This window comes from Canis lupus, chromosome 26 (assembly GCF_003254725.2).
Source record: "Canis lupus dingo isolate Sandy chromosome 26, ASM325472v2, whole genome shotgun sequence".
Classification (NCBI taxonomy): Eukaryota; Metazoa; Chordata; class Mammalia; order Carnivora; family Canidae; genus Canis; species Canis lupus.
In genome coordinates, this window is record NC_064268.1 from 25,382,157 (window position 1) to 25,398,639 (window position 16,483).

The 16,483-nt window shown below is 49.7% G+C and overlaps 1 gene segment (V, D, J or C); it reads left to right on the forward strand.

Moving 5' to 3' along the window:
- The first annotated feature begins 1,001 nt into the window (after positions 1–1,001).
- On the forward strand, positions 1,002–6,780 carry LOC125753767 (immunoglobulin lambda variable 5-37-like). The segment is given in 2 exon segments: positions 1,002–1,089; positions 6,419–6,780. Coding segments are annotated over 2 exon segments (450 nt in total).
- The last annotated feature ends 9,703 nt before the right edge of the window (positions 6,781–16,483 follow it).

The window sequence follows — 16,483 nt, forward strand, 5'->3', positions numbered from 1 at the left end:
ATAAAATGACCAGAAAGAGGTAAGAAAAACTTCCTCCAACATGATGGATATTCATAGAGGGTGACATTAGTCAATATTTAAAGGAAATAAGTTGTGAAGTTCAAAAATATGCATGAGTATTAACTTCACATTTTATACGGAAGAAGAACATACCACAGGCTATATTCCCCATCACTGGAATTTCATTGTATTTTGGAAGAGGCAGGAATGTAGAGGTGGTAAGGAGGCCAGGGATTGACACCAGGTGGAGGAAGGAGGAGGGTGAGTGTGTGAGGTGACTGTATTCATGGTGATGTCACTCTCCTACAGGGCCCTGTGATGGCGGCCACACCACACTGCTGTGTTTTCACAGCTCAGTAAACTACCCCAGACTGACAGCACCTTCGTGCAGGCAGAGAATGTCACCTAGGAGTCTGGGATCCATGATGGGGTACAGGTGACATCATTCCATCCACTGATCCAGTGAGGTGTGATCCCATGTCCCTGAAGGGGGAGGTTAGGAAGGATGGACCTGAGGAAGATCGAACAGACAGTTTGAAAAGGGAGCAAAGAAACTGCACATCAGCCCATAGTCCAGATGACAGAGTGTGTCACCTGGACTGAGGTGTTAGTCTTTGTGATGAGTCCGACCCTTTCCTGGAATTGAACCTTGATCTCCATGGTCACAGAGGGTGGGAGCCAGGGTTGTCCCTTCAGGAACAGAAGGTCCTGTGTTGTGAGGGTCTCAGCCTCTCCATAACCAATGTCAAGGTCGGGCCCTGCCCTTGTGGTTCTGGTGACGACTGCAGGACATCCTTCAGCTACAACACAGGAAACTGAAAAGTAAGGCTTGATCATCTATAAACCTGTAATTATAGCACATACCTGGTGCAACAGACAGAGGAGATCGTAGAGACAGAGCGAACCTGTGGCCTCCCCATCAGGAGTGTGGACAGAAGCTCAGCTGACAGAGGAAGGGGCTGGGGTCAGAGAAAGAGACAGAGAGAGATAGAGAGCGACAGATGGAGACCAGGCTTCGGGGACCCACACTGGAGTCCATGGCGGCAGCATCATTGATGTCTTGGTCCATGTGCTTCGTGCCCTGTGGATGTGCTGACCCCAAACCTCACTCTAATCCTAGAGAAGAATCAGGACAGTGGGGAAAATTGAAGACCCTCCCTAGGGAAGAGGCACAGCAGGGAATTCTAAACATTTGGGGCAATGAGGTGCAGCCTCAGGAAGGCTGGGTGTGACCTGAGTGTGGCCTGTCCTCCATGCACAATGCGTGAGGACCCACAGCACTGGAGTCAGGGGGCTCTGCTCTGGGCTCCTGTCAACTCATCTCATTCAGGGCAGACCAGGGCTGGGGCATCAGGGGACTGGGAGTCTGTCCCAGGGGTCCATTGGATCCTTTCAGCTGGGAAGGCAGCCCCTGCATGTGCCTAGATCCAGGGCCTACCTGCTATCAGCCCGTGACTCCCAGACCTTAGATGGGTCCTACAGATGACAGACATCAAGAAGAGGTAGTGGGGGTTTTGAGCAGTCACCAGAATGCAGTGCTCCTCCCCCAGGGGATGAAGGGATGAGAGAGACCCCCCAGCTTTGCCTCCCTGTGGCTGGGGTCCTGGGGGGGTTGCAAGAGGATGCAAAGTTTGGTGTTTTTCACCATCCCTACTTCTTCATGATACCTGATGTCCTGGGCACTGCAGCCTGATCTTGGACATTCAGCTCATGCTTCTCCATGACTCCTCCTCCCCATCGGGTGTGAAGGTCTGCAAACATCCCCCCTAACACATGCTCACTGTCCTCAGCCCTCCTTGGAACAATCTCATGGGGGAGACAAAGAGGGGCATGTCTCACCTCATCAGACACATGGCTCATCCCTGGAGACCCACAGCAGATGGCAGGATCCACTACGCAACACACTGCAAAGACACTGCAGGGAAAGCCTTGGGAGACAGCCTGGACTGAGGGATGCTGCCTCCAGACTCCTGTCCCCCATCCTGCACCTGGAGAGGGGGCCCAAAGTTCAGTCTCATGCTCCTGACCTGCTACACAGCACATCCACTCCAGGTCTGCTCACCAGGCCTGCACACCAGCCTCGAGCTGTGGGCACTGATGCTGCTGCTCAAGGTCAGGGTCCACCAATGCTGAGCTGGGAAATCAGTTTGTGCTCCTTTCCCAGATCTTCCACTCCTTCAGGCACAGAGAAACATCTCCCTCCCTGAGCCCTCCCTGCAGTGACAGCAGCATCCTCTGTAGGGCCCATCAAAGCAGAGACCCCTGTTCTCACCATCCTCTTCTCCCTTCTCTCCCCCTTCTTCCTCCTGCACAGGCCTGAGGGGATCCTGGAAGCACAGCCCCCTGCATCGCCACCTGCTATGTTCCTTCCTCATTTGCTCTGCCTTGAGCGCAGAGTTTCTTCAATCCTGCCCTGTTCTGTCCACCCTCCTGTTACCCTGACCCATCATCACCAGGTGGTCTTGCTCCTGTGAAGTTACTGACTCTCATCTGAATTTGAAGATCTTCATAACTTCTTTTGATTTTTTTCTTGTATGACTCTTTGTGCAGACCACGGTTACTCCTCTCTTGAGATGAATGTGAAAGGCCCCCCTCTGAGCAGCTCCTTAAATGTGCCAGGCTTCGAGGTCTCCAGCCCTACTCTTGATCCAATGACACCTAGGCAGATGCAGGCTCCTCCTCATCTCTGAGCTGCAGCCTGAGGATAAGGCTGACTCTTACTGTACAATCTGGCGCAGTGGTCCTGGTCACAGGGACACACATAGGAGGATGTGGGGCAACACCTCAGCCTGCCTACGGCCTTCGAATATGTCTGTCTCCCAATTTAACAGAATGGGAATACACACTGATTTTACTGGAAGTAGATTCTGGATCACCGTGTCCTTCCTCCTAATTTATAATTCCACCTTTTTGAACTCTCAGAAGAAATAAAAACTGGCAAGGAAAAGATAAAAAATATTCCTAGTGATCCAACTGGAAAATTAGAGCCTGTTGACCGGGTGGTTCTTTTCTCTTCCCAAAGCATGTCTACTTAATAGTCAGAGCACTGGGCCCATCCCAGCAGGTTGAAAGATCTCCTCAGCTAGTCTCTGCCTTTCCAACCATCAGAGCAGAGACCTCCTCGTCCCCCCCAGGCCCCTTTTCTCAGGACTGGCCATGGCTCACTGAGTCCCAAGGATGAGGTACTAGGATGTGAGATGCTGTGGGAGAACCAGGCCCAGGAGGAATTCCAGGCACAGAGCTGTGTACTTGAGGCACATTTGTGACATTAGTGATGTGGTTAGGCATGGGGGATTTGGGGTTCTGAAATGTTGTAAAAACCTGAACCTGCTCCAGGGACACTGGGTGAAGTAGTCCTGTGGATGTGACTTGCTACAGCTGACACCACTCAGGACCATGGGCATCCTCGTGAAGGCCTGTTCCTGATCCCCCAGTGCCTGCTTGTGGCCTCCTCTCCCCTGGTACACTGTGGAGCTTTGCAAAATTGGTGGGTAGCGGGGGGATGGCTTGGATGTGTGGGGAGGAGGAATCTGAGTATTTGCTGCAAATCCCTGTGTACATGAATCTGTTGTGAAGACTCAAATGTAGAAATCCCCTTTTGCGGAGGGAAAAGCAGTGAAACGGATGTTACTATAGTAAGAGCTCTCCGGGAGAAGCCCTGAGTTGTGAGCTAGCACAGTCTTGACTGAGCTTCCAGGCTACAGCCTGCTCTTCTGCCACTGGTTTGTCAGCATGGCCACCTTACCACTGGGTTCCAGGTTGAGGAAGAATTATTATCAGTGTTGCTCACTTGGCTTGAACTACCTTGTCCCCGAGAACTACTGCTACTTGGGGAAGTAAGATACATGTCTCCCCTCCACTCCTGTCTGACTCCCTCCTTGCTTGTCCCCACCTAAGTCCCCCACCATCTCAAGTTCTACCTTCCTCCAACACTGCTGCTAAAGGCCATGTAGAGGTTTTATGACAATCTCTCCCTGTCTTACTTGTCTCTTGATACAGGCCTGGTCAGTCTGAGTGCAGGAGCAAATAGCTTCTCACTCAAGGTGGTGTCAGTGAGAAGGGGTTGCCAAGAAGAGCAGAAGTCCAGCCTCTGCCACCAGCAATCCAGTTAGTTTCCTGCCGCCCTCCCTGTGGAGGCTGAGAAAATTCACGTCATTCCACCTCAAGTTTAGCATTAGCACAAGTATAGCCATCTCAGGCTCCTGTAAATAAGAGCTGAACTTTACAGGAAAAACCGCAGAACACCCTTGACAGAGAGTCCCATATCAGAGTGAGAACAGAGCTCAGAACGCCCTTGACAGAAACAGAAAGTCCCGTATTGGAAAGTAAACAGAGCTTAAGAAATTCCTCCACCCCTTCTGAAAATCCCCTAGACCAGCCCATAAAAACCCAGCTGTAACCCCCCTCAGGGTCCAAGTCCCTGCTCTGCTGTGTCAGGTATACTTGGACCCAAGCTCAAACTTGTTAATAAACCCTCATGTACTTGCATCAGTGTCGGCTCCTTGGTGGTTTTCTCGGATTCGCAATCTTGGGCACAACACTCCCTTGGATACCCACTCCTGTGTCCCTGGATTTCCTGGTCATTCCCTGAGCTCTGGAACCTTAGCTGAGATGGGTTGATACCTTTCTTCACAACTGATATTCCCTGTCATGTCCATTATTTGGCATGATATTGGATAAGACTTACTTTTGACCTAAATCTTGGTCTCCAGTTCCACTATCATAAATCATCTCAATATTCTTGGACAATGTCCAGAAAGTCCCACTTACTTTCAAGGCCAGTGTATGAAGCTCTTTCCAATGCAATGAGTCAGGGCCCAGGATGCTGTTGATAATAGGCCATAGGAGCCCTTCTCCCTATTGGAAGAACAATCTATAACAAAGGGAGGTTGTGTCCATATACACTAACATTCTTTTCTTTTTTTTAAATTTTATTTATTTATGATAGTCACACACACACACACACACACAGAGGCAGAGACACAGGCAGAGGGGGAAGACACAGGCTCCATGCACCGGAAGCCCGACGTGGGATTCGAACCCAGGTCTCCAAGATTGCACCCTGGGCCAAAGGCAGGCGCCAAACCACTGCGCCACCCAGGGATCCCTAACATTCTTTTCATATTTGTCTTCATATGCAAGACAAATATTAAGTTGACTAAAAAGTCATAAATATGCCATTGATCCAGAAGAACATAATTAGTTGCCAAGAATACAACAATAAGAAAATTAAAACCCAGAGTGGGATGCAAAATATACCCTTTCCCCATTGGCGTTATATTCTCAAGGCAAAGACAGACAAGAGAGCCCAGGGCCTGTCCCCTGTGGGTGAGGGAACCTATCAGGAGACCCTCACACAACTAGAGCAGCAAAAAGAACACAGGAACATGTAAGAGAATGTCTGTAATGACTTGGGACCTTAGAGCCCTCAGGGCAATTATGTACTTAATGTTGGTAGAGATAATCCTGGATGGATAATCACCCAGGGCAGTTGGCAGAGGCCAGCTCAGTGCCATGTTGTGCTGAGGTATCTGCAGAGATGAAAAGTAGATGTGGGGACTTGGGACCTAACCACCTTGGTTCTGTCCTCACTTCCTTGCATTGTGAATAAATGTCTTTGGAACCTGGGTCTGCAATGGAAGTGGTTAGTATGAGAACCCCCTGTCTCCCTCATTGGTCTCTGAACTCCCTTCCAAAGAGATTTTCCTTTTAACTAATTTCACGGATATTGGTATAGATCAGGACTCTTTCTGAGAGTGAGACTCAGCAGTATCATGGGCAGGCCTAAAGGATCCTAGTACCTAGAAATGAGACTTAGTCAGGTGGAGACACCAGCTCACTGTCAGAGTTTTGGGTCATGGTGAGGTGTGTACCCTGGACGAGCAGGGAATTATGTGGGACCGCCTTGTGGTCCCTGGGCAGCTCATTAGTGAGCAGCATTCAAACAGCCTGGGCCTTGAGGCCTGGCACAGTGCTCCCTGATGGGACTCAGCAGCCGTGTCCCCTCTGTCCTGGCAGAGACTCCCCAGGGGACTTGTGCGTGGTCTCAGGAGGTGATTTCTCCCAGAGCTCTCCCCAGGGCTGAAGCCTTGCCCATCCTCCTCAGTGTGTGGTGTGAGCTGAGCTCCAGCCTCACAGCTCAAGGAGGGTTGGGCAGTCAGTGGGGAGAGCCCATGTGCATAGACAGTCTCTCCTGTGGCAGAGGGTGGACGAGAAAGGGCACCTGGGTCAGCCCAGCCCATTCTGCAGATCAGGAGCTAGGTCACCATGTCTGGACTCATGACCTCTTCGTGTTCCTCTCTCACTGCACAGGTCGGGACAGGCCTCAGGGATCAGCTTGTATCACCCCTCTGGTTTGGAACCTAGAGAAAATTTATTCTGAACCTAGCTATTGCCTCATGTGTGTCTGCATCTGCAGGTTCCCTGTCCCAGCCTGTGCTGACCAGCTGCCCTCTCTGCATCCCTGGGAACAACAGGCAGATGTACTTACACCCAGAGCGGTGTCAGCAGCTACTACACATACTCATCAAGGAGAATCCAGGGAGACCTCCCTGGTATTTCCTGTACTACTACTCAGACTCAACTACATGGTTGGGATTTGGGGTCCCCAACCACTTCTCTGGATCCAAAGATGCCTCAGCCAATGCAGGGCTCCTGCTCATCTATGGGCTGCAGCCAGAGGACAAGGATGACTGTCACTGTCCAGTCATGGCAGTGTCCAGATCATGGCAGTGGGAGCAGCTCCCGATACTCACAGAGTCTAAGATAAGGAGGGAATGAGAAAAATCTCTGGACCTAAAGATACAGAAGAAACTTACCTGGGGAGACAGTAGGGGTGGTCTCTTCTGCATGATGACGTATTCCTCTACAGGTAACAGAAACAGCTCTGTAATGTACATAAAGTAAGAGAAAATCATATATCCCAGGAGGATACAGAAGATGAGGGACAAGAGCCCCATGGCACGTCACCACTCAATGTGGAGAAGATAATAAGAAGAAATCCGTTGTCTACAACTGAACTTGTGGACTCCAGACATTCATCTACAATCAGTTCTATTGTCTCATTCCACAAAGTGTGACATTGTGTCACAACTGATATGTCCATAGCAGGTGTATTGACCACAACCCTCGTCAGTCGCAGTCTCCTGTCTCTGAACTATCCCCATGTGAACCTAGACGAGATCCTGCAGACTGTCCCTATGGACAACCTCCCCACCCCCTCCCTCCTCTTCTCCCCTCTGCTCCCCTGTCCCTCAGGCTTCAGTCTCTCCCTCTGACTCTTCAGCTCGGTCTCCATGTCAGGTTTCCAGAGAAAACTGGAAATGATCCTGCTGTATTTTCTTGTCTCTATAGTCCATCTCTACGGAGGAGAATTACAGGAAGTAGAATTGCATGCAACCTCTCACATTCTCCTCTCTGCTCTCAGACCCAGGCTCCATTTTTTTGGTACCCAACACCTCTAGTCATTCTTCAAAATTTTTAAGAGGTTTGTCTATTTAGGGAGAGGGAGCATGCAGTGGTGGGAGGTAGATGGAGAGGGAGAGAGATTCTAGGAATCTCTGAGCTCAGTGCAAACTCTATGTGGGGCTCCAGCTCACTATCCTGGGAATAGAACTGAGCCAAATCAGGTGTCGATACTCAGCCACTGCACCCAACAGATGCCCACCCCCACTCTGTAATATGAAAATTTGAAAATATACAAAAATAAAATAAAGTCATTATATTTTCCTTAAAAGGATGTTTTAATCTATTGTAGGTATTCGCACATGGGATCTACTGATTTTTACATGCTTCACAATTATCTGATGCCCTCACTCATGGGGAATCTTGGAGAAATCCATGGACAAAAGTTCTCCTGCATATTTTAAGATATGCCATTATTTTTCTTACCCTCAAATTCTCATTTTGATGAATACTCTGGACAGCAGATCCACTGCAGAAATTTTTTAAAAAAGATTTTATTCATTATTTATGAGACAGAGAGAGAGAGAGAGAGAGAGAGAGAGAGAGAGAAGCAGAGACACAGGCAGAGAGAGAAGCAGGCTCCATGCAGGAAGCCTGATGCGGGACTAGATCCCGGGACTCCAGGACCATGCTCTAGGCCAAAGGCAGGAGCTAAATTGCTGAGCCACCCAGGGATACCCCACCACAGAAGCTTTTTCTGCAGTACAAAAAATCCCAAGCTGTAGCATTGTTTTTTTTTTCTTCATACACACAGATACAATACTATAAGAAATATATTTTCTCACTCCTGTCCTCGGCATGAACACATTGTATAGTTTTCTCCTATTGAGTGAAGTTCCTGGGTGCCAGTGGTAGGCTGCCTGGATCACAGTGTCTGTGGATTAGAAACAAAGGCAAGAGAAATGTAGCTTAAAGTAAATGTCTTTACACCCTGAAGCCCACTGATAGAGACCTGACATGTGCAGAATGAGTTGCTCAAGGAATTAATGGCTGCTTTAGTGCCTTATTGTTTATGTTTTATTACAGACTGAGAATAACCTGAACAGCAGGTAGGCCCTGAAGGTCCTGACAGCCTTGCTTCCAAATTCCTTAGAGTCTTATACTGTCCCTGACCTCCACTCATTAAAAAGCAAGAATCAGTCACTCCTCACAATCCCAGTGCAGCTTTCTGCCCACAGGTCCTGTCCCTCTGCTATAATAAAATCACGTTTTCCAACCTTAAATATCTTAAAAAATTCTTTCTTGACCATTGGGATCGACAATCCTGTATCACTCCGTTAAGTCAGGACAGTAGAAGAGACACAGAGCTCTATCTGCCTCTGACTGAGGAAAGAGCACTGTTCAGACACTGTGCATTCACACCACTTACTGAACACCTTAGTATGTGCCCCACGTGAGCCTAGGTATATGGGACACAGATGGACCTGATGGAAAGGATCCCCATGATCAGGGAGCTGACCATATATGGGGGAAGAGAGAGGATACAGAAGCTAATTATATCATAAAGGAAAACTATGTCCCAGGAACATGGGGAGGGTTGGTAAGGGCAGACCTGCGATTGGAGGGGTTAATACAGAACCCCAAACCTGATGTCCCATAATGACATTCCAGTTCTGCACAGATAGTGTTGGAGCAGGAAGGGGTGTGTGTAGGTAACACCCAGCAGGGGCTGTGGATTCTGTCCCATTCAGACTAGGAGTTCTGGATATGAGGAATATGGGGACAAAAGTCAAGAGTCTTTGTGACTTAGAGGAATCCAGGACTGCGGATGGGAGTTGGAAGGAGAAGAAGGAGTTGGGGGTTTGGGGAACAGTGAGGGGTGGGGTCTCCACTAGCTGGGGCAGTGTGAAGACCAATTTCTGATGCTGGGTGACTTGATGGATGAGCCCTGGGTGTCATACAATACGTTGGCAAATCAAACTCCAACAAAAAATACACAAAAATAAACAAAAACGGGAGGTTAAAAAACAAATACATTTCTGTGAGAACATGTGGAAGTCATGTTCTAATGCCCAAGGATGGAACCCATTCTAGAGTCAGACCTGTCCATGTCAATGGGGAGGGAACTGGTGAGCTCTGGAAACCAGCTGGGCTCTCAGGGCTTTGGGCCTTGCCGAGGTATGTGCCCTGTGACCAGGAGGGGATGCTGAGGGACTGCCTTGTGCTCCCTACAGGGCTGCTCAGTGAGACCCTTTCACTCAAGGTGCCTGGGCCTGAGAACTGGGTTATGAGCTCCCTGATGGGGTCTCAGCATCTGTGTCCCCTTTGGCCTGGCAGTCTTCCCTGGGGGCCTGTGTGTGGTCTCAGCAGGTGCTTCCCCCCAAGGTTCTCCCCAGGGCTGAAGCCACCTCCATCCTCCTCAGTGTGTGGTGTGAGCCGAGCTCCAGGATCAGGTCCCAGGGAGGGGCTGGGCAGTCAGTGGGTGGAGCCCATGTGCATGGAAAGCCCCTCCTAAAAAAAAATTTAAAAAAAATTAAAAAAAAAAAAGGAAAGCCCCTCTTTTGGCAGAGGGGGGAGACCAGGAGGCCTGGGGCAGCCCATCCCATGGAGGGGACCAGGGACTGTGTCTCCCTGGCCTGGGATCTTTAATGTTCATTCTACTCTGTCAATGCACAGTCAGGACTGACCTCAGGGACACAGAGCCACCGTCAACCTACGTCAGCTGGTCTAGCTTAGAGGTTTGAGAAAATTCAGTCTGGCCCCTGATCCATCACCCGTGAATGTGTCTGCAGGTTCCCCGTACCTGCCTGTGCTGACCCAGTGCCCTCCCTCTCTGCATCCCTGGGAACAACAGCCAGACTCACCTGCACCCTGAGCAGTGGCTGCAGCGGTGGCCATATGCTGGTTCCAGCAGCCAGGAGGCCTCCTAAGTACCTGCTGATGGTCTACTGAGACTCATCACGGTCCTGGGGTCCCTAGCCTCTTCTCTGGCTCCAAGGACACCTCGGCCAATGCAGGGCTCCTGCTCATCTCTGGGCTGCAGCCTGAGGACGAGGCTGACTGTCATTGTGCTACAGACCATGGCAGTGGGAGCAGCTCCTGATACTCACAGCATCTCAGATAAGGAGGATGTGAGACAAAGACACCTGGACCCACAGACATGGTCTGGAGCTACTTTTCAAAGAATCTTACCTAGAGATACATGCAGGGGGTGCATTTATGTAGGAGGTCTGGGTTCTTTCTTTTTTTTAATATTCTATTTATTTATTTATTTATGAAAGACACAGAGAGAGAGAGGCAGAGACATAGGCAGAGGGAGAAGCAGGCTCCCTGCGAGGAACCTCATGCAGGACTCCATCTCTGGACCTGGGATCACAGTCTGAGCCAAAGACAGATGCTCAACCACTGAGGCACCCAGGTGCCCCGAAGGTCTTGTTTCAGAAGATGAAAGAGAAAAACTAAGGATATGCCTGCAAAGTGACACCTCATAGGACATCTGAGGAAGAAAGGAAGAGATGAGGAATCAGAGCCCAACTGCACACCCCCTCTGGGGGCTGGAGAAGATGGACAGGGATAAATACTGTGCCTGCAACTGAACCTGCTGCCCAGCAAATATTCATCCACAGTAGGTTCTATCATCTCATTCCATGAAGTGTGACTTTTGTCATTCCTGATGTACCCACGGCTGATACACTGTCTATAACCCTAGTCACAGACAGTCTCCTCTCTCTGAACCAGACACATGTGAATTTGGACCAGCTCCTGCAGACTCTCCCTGACAAATCCCCACACCCCCTCCCTCCTCTTCTCCCCTCTGCTTCCCTGTCCCTCAGGCTTGTCTCTCCCTCTGGTTCTTCAGGTCTGAGCTCCGTCTCCACCTCAAGATTTCAGAGAAAACCACAAATGATCTTGCTGAAGTTTCCAGTCCCCAGGGTCCATCTATGGGGAAGAGAATGACCAGAAATTGGGGCTGCATGTGACACCCTACATTCTCATTCCTGTTTCTGTCACTTGGCAGCACCTGCATGTCAGATTCAGGGATGTTGTTACAGGGCTGCTCTCATGTGCGTCCTCACTGCCTGGATCAATCCTCCCCCAGGCAGAAGGGCTTTGAGACATGGACCTTGAAATCCAGGCTCCAGGACTGAGATAAAGGGCAATCCCTCATGTGTGGAGAAGTCTTAAAATGGACTGAGGGCCACTTGGCCTAATTTTGGGTCACAGCAGTGCCCAAACATGCACACATACACAGAAACACACACACACACTCAAACTCACTGCTGTCTCAACTGTGGTTGTATATTGTCCTGCAGCTCTGCAGTGTTTGGGGCTTCTCCATCCATTCAAAAGTTAGGCTAATCTGTGCTCACCCGCTGTACCTTGGTGTCACAATCTCCAGAAGACACAATCCCTAGTAGCAGGGAACTCAAGTTACTGAGGTGCTGTGACCTGGACAGCCAGGATGTGCTCTGAGTACCTGTTCCTTGGGACAAAGCTGATCCTCAGGATTCCTAGGGAGTCTCCGTCCCCACATGGCAGCTCAGCCCCCACTCCATTTCTGGGCTCCAATCAGCGCCTGAGGCTGATCAGTACATTGATTCTGGGACCCCAGCCTCAGGGCTGCTCCATCAGAGGTAAGCCCCCATGGATGTGGGACATACCCTCCCTGTGCTCTCAGGGCTGGGCTGTCACTCCCTGAGTCTCACCATGAACACCTCCCACCAGGCTGGACCTCTGCTAAATCATCTGTTACAAGTCAGGACCACAGGGTCTGTGACCTCAGGGACATGGTCCCTCATCACCTCTCCACCACTCACAGGTGACCTATGACATAAACTCTGGGTCCAGGTGGCTTTTGCCAATAGATATTCTTTATGTTGAGTGAAATAAGTCAATCAGAGAAAGACAAACATTATATGGACTCATTCATTTGGGGAATATAAAAATTAGTGAAAGGCAATAAAGGGAAAGGAGAGAAAATGAGTGAAAATATCAGTGAGGGTGACAAAACATGAGAGACACCTAACTCTGGGAAACGAACAAAGGGTAGTGGAAGGGGAGGTGGGCGGGTGTGGGGGTGACTGGGTGACGGGCACTGAGGGGGGCACTTGGTGGGATGAGCACTGGGTGTTATACTATATGTTGACAAATCAAGCTCCAATAAATAACTAAACAAACAAACAAACAAAAAAGAGCATTATTCTCCTACTCATCTGTGGCTGAATGAGTAATTGCTCTGTCCTGAACATGCTGGACTCAGGCCCCAGCTGTGCCCATCCCAGATAGGACTTGGACCCGGAATTGCTCATCCTAGAAGCTGGTCTATATTTGCGAATTCCCCATGCAGATGACTGTGAAGTTCATACTACTGGGTCCTGATGGGGGCTCATGGGCACCACTTCAGGCTTCCCTACCTGCATGATCAGACCCATGATATAATCATAAGGTTATAAACAAAAGACAAATGATTTTATAAAATATTTATTGATGTCTATTCAAATGAAAGCCAAAGTCATTCCATTTTTTAAGACATTTTATTTATTCATGATACACACAGGGAGAGAGGCAGAGACACAGTCAGAGGGTGAAGCAAGGTCCCCACAGGGAGCCTGATGCTGGTCTCGATCCCAGGACCCTGGGATTATGATCTGAGCCAGAGGCAGTTGCTCAATTACTCAAGCCACCAGGTGCAACTGCACTGAGGTTTTAACTGCAAGTTCCATCGTTATTCTTCATGCAGTCCACACAGATCTGTGAACAATGTCCTAATGATCCACCTACATCTTCACAGTGACATTGTCAGTGAGACTTAATCAGTGTATTTGGGAAGGGTTTCTAACAAAGAACATTCATCCAGCTTAAGTGCACGGTTGGTCAAGGAGGTGACCAATATGCAATCTCTTCCTCCGGATTCTTGTAAGAACTTCTCCAGCTGTCACATCTTCCTGCTAAAACACCCTGGCACGTCTAGCCCTTGAACTCTGGGGTCAGTGGCACACACAACCTCACATGGCAGGGTTCCTGCGCACCTGTGTCCATGTGGGGTAGTACAGACCCTAGGAGGGAGTCACTGCCCACAGGGTGGGGAGAACTAATGTTTTAAACATGTGAAAACAGTGAGAGATGACAGCGATGTTGAGTGTGTAACCTTTCCAGGAATGCACACGAGGGCTTCCACCCACAACCTGGAGAATCCACTCCCTCGGTCTTCAGGATTTCAGGAAACTCAGAGAAGGGGAGGGATGCAACCAGGTGGATCTTATATAAGGAAGGTCTCAGTATTTTGTTCAGAAAAGGCCACTTGTACACGGGGACCCTTCACTCCTCTGAATGAGACAGTGATATAAGAGCAGTTGGTATACAGACACCACCTCCATCGTAACTGGTCCATGAAAGCCAAGTGAGCTGTGGCAGAAAGACACACAGAGAGAGAGAGGGGCAGAGAAATAGGTAGATGGAGCAGCAAGCTCCCTGCAGGGAGCCAGATATGGGACTTGATCTCAGGACTCCAAGATCATGCCCTGAGACAAAGACGGACTCTTAACTAGTGAGGCACCCAGGTGTCCCTCACACAGAGAAATTAGAGTGAAGCCTAAAATCTATGCTGCAAGGTAGGAGACCACGTGCATGGACACACGTCCTGATCATAGGAGGAGAGTGGATAGAGCTCTGGAGACAGGACCTGTGTCCTACGGCCAACTGATCCTCATATCATGGAGGGTGAGGTGGCGTCAGGATGCCAGAAGGCAATTGAGGCATATTTATGAGGGGTCAGGCTTGTTCAGAGCTGGGAACACCACCTGACACTGACTGTGGCCTCTGCTCAGGGCTCACAGCTGGGATCTCCTGAACCACACCTCAGCCCCAAGCAGCCCCTCCCCTGCCCACCCCCCTGACATCCTCAGGCAGAGGGACCTGACCCAGGGCCAGGGAGGGGCCAGGGAGCTGGGGTCTCATTTGCATGGGAGGGCCCCTCCCTCTCTCAGAGGATGAAGAGGGGAAGGGAGCGAGGAGGGGAAGCTCCTCTCAGCTGTGGGACCACAGAAGGCAGGATCAAGAATGACCTCCACCGTGTGCTGGTCCCCTGTCCTCCTCACCCTCCTCACTCTCTGCACAGGTGACTGGATGTCGGATAGGGGGAGGGGACCTGGGAGGACATGTGCAGTTCTGCATCCTCCTGTTGTATCCAGGCCCCGGGCATCACACTCTCTGCGTCTTTCCCCTTGCAGGGTCCTGGGCCCAGTCTGTGCTAACTCAGCCAGCCTCAGTGTCTGGGTCCCTGGGCCAGAGGGTCACCATCTCCTGCACTGGAAGCAGCTCCAATATCGGTAGAAGATATGTTGGCTGGTATCAACAGCTCCCGGGAACAGGCCCCAGAACTGTCATCTATGATAATAGTAACCGACCCTCGGGGGTCCCTGATCGATTCTCTGGCTCCAAATCAGGCAGCACAGCCACCCTGACCATCTCTGGGCTCCAGGCTGAGGATGAGGCTGATTATTACTGCTCAACATGGGACAGCAGTCTCAATGCTGGCACAGTGCTCCAGGCCTGTGGGGAAGTAAGACAAAAACCAGTTACCCGACTGCAAAGTGAGTGAGCCCCCCAGCAGCTGTCTGCTTAGGCTCCCCATGGGTTTCTGCTGATTCTTCAGTTGATGCCCTGAGCCCAGGTGCATCTTGGGGACCCTGCTGGGAATGGAGACTCCTTCACATCTCTGACCTCAGAGTCACTCTCAGTAGCCCCATTTTACACAGAGGGTCTCAAAGGAAAGAGAAAGTTTTGTCCTTGTGAGCTGGGACAGGTTCTTCTAGGCAGTGTACATTCACTCATCTTGTTCTGATTTCTCAGTAAATGAAACACCCTTAGGTCGTAAAGCTATCATGGTCCTTCAACCTGGTCCCTGCTCTTTTGATGCACATGTCAGCTCTCTTTGCAACTAGGATCATTATTCCCTCACGTTCAACCAAATGACTAGTTTTCCTTATCAATTGATGATTGCATGGAACACATAAATCAATGCCACATCAAAATTATAAAAGGTAAAAAAAAAAAAGCTTTCCAGAGAAAAACCCCCATGTACTTGCTTATGGAAACTTTATTCATAATCAGCACCTCTGAAAGCAATAAAAAAATTTACACTCTGATTTTTATACCAGCTGTTTATAAAATGATCAGACTTGATGTAATGAAGATGTCCTGAAACATGATGTATATTCGTAGAGTGTGATATTAGTCAATATTTAAAGAAAATAAGTTCTCAAGTCCAAAATATGCATGAGTATTGCCTGCACATTTCTTCGGGAAGAAGAACATACCACAGGCTACACTCCACATCACTGGAATCTCATTGTATTTTGGAAGAGGCGGGAATCTAGAGGTGGTAAGGAGGCCAGGGATTGACAGCTGGGGGAGGAAGGAGGAGGGTGAGTGCATGAGGTGACTGTATTCATGGTGATGTCACTCTCCTACACGGCCCTGTGACAGCAGCTGCACCACACTGCTGTGTTGTCACAGCTCAGTAAACTGTACCCCAGAGCTACAGCACCTTTGTGCAGGCAGAGAATGTCATCTAGGAGTCTGGGATCCATGACGGGGCTGACAGGGTGACATCATCCCATCCACTGCTTCAGGATGTGTGACCCCGTGTCCTTGAAAGGGGGAGAACAGGAAGGAGGGGACCTGAGGGAGTTTGAACAGGCAGTTAGAAAAGGAAGCAAAGAAACTTCACATTGGCCCCTTCATCCAGATGACAGAGTGTGTCCCCGAACGGAGGGGTCAGTCTTTGTGGTGTGTCAGAGCCATGCCTAGAATTGAACCATGATGTCCATGGGTGCAGATGGTGGGAGCCAGCGTTGTCCCTTCAGGAACAGAAGGTCCTGTGTTGAGAGGGTCACAGACTCTCCATAACCAATGTCAAGGTCGGACCTGTCCTTGTGGATCTGGTGACAACTGCAGGAGTTCCTTCAGCTACAACACAGGAATCTTTGAAAACTAAAGGTTGATTGTTTATCAAACTAAAAATTGTAGAACTCACCTGGGGTCACACACAGAGGTCATGAAAGAGACAGAGCCTGCC